The sequence below is a fragment of the Aplysia californica genome, unplaced genomic scaffold (assembly GCF_000002075.1).
Source record: "Aplysia californica isolate F4 #8 unplaced genomic scaffold, AplCal3.0 scaffold00120, whole genome shotgun sequence".
Lineage (NCBI taxonomy): Eukaryota > Metazoa > Mollusca > Gastropoda > Aplysiida > Aplysiidae > Aplysia > Aplysia californica.
The window spans coordinates 1414887-1418892 of NW_004797390.1; the positions used below are offsets into that span (position 1 = coordinate 1414887).

The window sequence follows — 4006 nt, forward strand, 5'->3', positions numbered from 1 at the left end:
TCACACACACACACACACACACACACACACACACACACACACACGCACACATACACACATGCACACACACACGTGCACACATACACACACACACTAATACAAACAATAAATACACATACACAGAACAGAACACAATTCAATAGTGAATGTCGCACAATAACAAGAATTGACAATATTGACTAGTAAAATAACTAAAACAAAGGCACCTCATCATCATCACCATGGAGTGCAAGCTCTGAAACCTATACCAGTAATCATGGTTCGTCTCTTAATTTCGTACTGACCTTAATTGACCAGGTCTTTCCTTGCCACTCATCTGTTCAGGTGTTTTGTTTTTGTTTTTGTAAAGTGTTTTACGGCTCTCGCAACTGCATTAAGTCATATGAGCGCGCGGGACACACCTAATATTTTCAGTTGGTAGGATATTTTGTAATTTTGCCCGGATGGCGGCTGAAGCCTACTCTTATGGATTTTAGACCACCAAAGGATCTTTAACGTGCGCAACTTGCACACGGGCCCTCCGAGAAGGCTAGGTGTAGATCTTTCCTACCAGAAGATCAGGGGTGTGGCAGAAAGACAGCGGTAAGGAGGAGCCAAGGAGTAACAGTAGAAAGGCTGCAGAAAGAGTCAGGAGCCCAGAGGAGGGGGCAAAGGAGTGAGGGGGTGGGGGCAGAAAGTGGAAATCAAAGCAGACAACAGAACATTGCTTGAGAGCAGGAAAGAAGATGAAAGGAGAGACAATTTTAGAGAAGAAAATTTTTCTGTCGCTACCCGGATTCGAACCTGGGACCTTTTGAAGGAGAGGCCAACACCTTAACCTCTAGGCCACGAGAGCCCCCTCAGGTGTTTTGAGTATTTTGATTGTGTTGGTCTTGGTCCACCACTCCCTGTTTTGACTTTGTTGCTAATGAAAGAAAGGTGTTCAAGGCCTTTATGTTTATTCAAGCGTACCAGAAACTGCATACAGCTGTGTTTTGTTCTCTTTTTCCTCGTGGTTCACTCAGACTTCTTTCAGCTTACTTTTACTTTTACTTCCTCTGGTATCCTTAGGATGTCAAGGGGAGGTGCAGGTACCGGTCCTGTGCTATGTGCATGGCGTCTGTGAAAGATATTATCGTATGTTGTTCCAGAACCTTTTTTACCCCATCCACCCAGGTCCTTCTTGGTATTCCTTTTGATTTGAAGCCAGATTCACTTCTTGCCGCGAGTTGTTTCTGGGACATTCTGGTTAGATGTCCGAACCATTAATTGACTCTTTGACGCTCAATGGAATTTATTACTGGTGGTATCCGGTTTGTAGACATATGGTCTTGTTCCCTATGGGGTCTTTTCTAGTGACCTTGGTGTTTTTTTTAAAGAATTACATTAGATTAGTTTTGCTTCCACGAAACTCCCAACAGTCTCCTGAGAAACCACATTTCTTTTGCTTCAAGTTCATTTTCAGTATCCTTGGGAATTGTCCAGCCTTCATCACAGCGTACGGAAGGGCGGAAACCTTTACTTCGGTGGGGGATTGAGATTTTCTGTTATATAAGGATTGAATCCCTGAGCCTTTTATTGAAATAATTGTTAGCTAGTGTTGCGATTTTCCGTTTTACTTCTGTGGTACAGAAAATGTCATTCGTTCATCCAGTGCCAGATCTGCGACAGACATCGGCGATCATGGTTCTCAATTCATTCCCATGCTCGGACGCTCTAAAAAAGCAACGGTTCCCTGATCCTTCCTCGTTCCCCATTTGTTTAGGTTCCCTAAGTAGGTGGCTCTGGGCCTACCCCTACCTCGCTTGCCTTCAATTTTGCCAGTGAGAGCTAGATGTTCAAGACCTTTATGTCTATTCAGGTGTCCCCAAAACTTCATTTGTCGCTTCCTGATTGTTTTTAACAGTGAGTGTCCTTCGTGGGCCTCTTCAAGCACTACCTCATTTGATTTCATTTCTTTCCACGATATTCTCAGTAGTCTCATAAGAAACCACATTTCAGTTGCTTCTATTTTATTCTCACAGCTTTCAGTGATTGTCCAGCATTCACAGACGTATAAAAGGGTAGACCATAAAGAGATTTTCAGAACTTTTCATTTGGCAGTCATTGAGATGTTTCTATTTTTCAGGATTGTGCTAATTTTTTTTATTGAAACTAGCATTAACCATTGTAATTCTCTGTTTTATTTCTGAGTAACATTTGGCATCAGATATTATATACCCTAGATATTTAAACTGTTGGACTTGTTTGATCTTTTCGTTTTTGCTAATGGGATTACAAATAGGATGTGCTGCTTTTTTATATTACCATACATTCTGTTTTCTTTACATTCATCATCAGTCCTTTGCGTTCACTTTCTGTTACAACAGTATCTAGAAGCGATTTAAGGTCCATTTCTTTGTCTGCTATTAAAGCTGTGTCATCGGCATATCTGATATTATTAATATTTTTGCAATTCACTTTGTGACCGGGACATAAATATTACAGTACTTCCGAGATATTTGAATTTTTCAATTTATTTAATCTTCTGACTTTTGTTTTCTTACAGCAAAAAGATATTTACTACTATTTTAGATCATTCCATGCATTTTGTTCTCTTTGCATTGAAAGCTTAAAATCTTCCGTTTACTTATCATCATAACTGCATCAAGAAGAAATTGAAGGCATTTTCTCAACATGTTACTAAAACTGTGCACCTCTGTGTGTCTGATGTCATTTGTATTTTTTTCATTCACTGTAACACCTAGATTTTAAAATGTAATTCTAAGAATGAATCCATCCATCCATCCATCCATCTATCCATCCATCCATCCATCCATCCATCCATCCATCCATTCATTCATTCATTCATTCATTCATATCGATTCATTCATTCATTACTAATCAACCTTTGTATTGATTCGTTTATGTCCCAATAAGAAAATACTTGTTTATACGACAGGCGCTACGCTACTAACCTTGATGAGGGGGTGCTCCAACATGCCATCTGCAAACCTCCCTTTAACGATAGGCTCGTTGAAGTCTGGAATCTGCTGGAACTCCTCTCTGCAATCTTTGATGATGACAGGCGCTACCTTGTTGGTCCGCACCACGCATTGCTTGCTCACGTACATCTCTGAAGGAGAGAAAAAGGTATAATAAATATTTAAAAAATCAAATAAAAGAATTGAGAAAGAGACTAGAACAACACCTAAACACACACATTTATTTTATTTAGGTGGGTTTTTCAGACCCATTTACACAATTTAGATCATTTAGGAGGTGGGCTTCCAATCCTGCCTGTCAGGTCCAAACTGGGTTGAGTGAATCGAACTTGAGTCTCCTGCCAGCAACAGCGAAGCGCCTTACGGCTACACCATAGACACCGGTACCTAAGTACATAAATAGTATTACTAGGCATTCTCTTAATAATTGCTCGTCCGTCAAAGTCTGACGATGTCCAATACATCTGCAGAGGAAAATAGTATTATGTTGTTGAGTAAAGAGAAACACATCGACACAATAACGGTCATCTAGCGCTAGGAAAAAGAACGTAAGACTGACAGACAGAAACAAAAGAGAGAGAGAGTAAAGAGGTAGGATCTACCAGTGGCGTCCTCCAACCACCCACCCAATGGAGAATATTTCTCCAGCGAAAAAGAAGAATGAGAGGAGTTTAACATTAAACGTGTGGCTTAATATGCTTCAGTCGATTTAGGGATTCTATGATTACTATGAATATGATAATCATAACCAATGCATTGGTGTGATTGTGCCAATAAAGCGCCATCATGAATAATATAAAAATGATGTCCTTTTAGTTAATTTAATGTGTCCTTTTCTTGTTATGCTCTTCACGCCATGTTTCGTTTTAGAGAGAGGAACAAGTTATTTTGTTTATCTAAGTAGATTATTGTTTGTCTCCCATAAATCAAATTGATGTTATCCGTTATAGGCTTGGGTGTCATTTTGAGAGTTTGTAATGGTTTTTTGTGCACGCGCGCCGTTAGTATGTGTGTATTTGTGTGTGTGTGTGTGTGTGTGTGTG

At 39.9% G+C, this 4006-nt stretch overlaps 1 protein-coding gene across 1 annotated transcript in view; it reads right to left on the bottom strand.

The window, feature by feature from the left end:
* LOC101848579 (paladin) overlaps positions 1–3094 on the bottom strand; it is a gene marked incomplete at its 5' end in the record, with an annotated part of 84596 nt that extends 81502 nt beyond the window's left edge. Inside the window, 1 exon segment of the mRNA XM_013081204.2 lies at positions 2937–3094. Within this exon segment, the coding sequence (XP_012936658.1) occupies positions 2937–3094 (158 nt within the window).
* Positions 3095–4006: the final 912 nt, after the last annotated feature.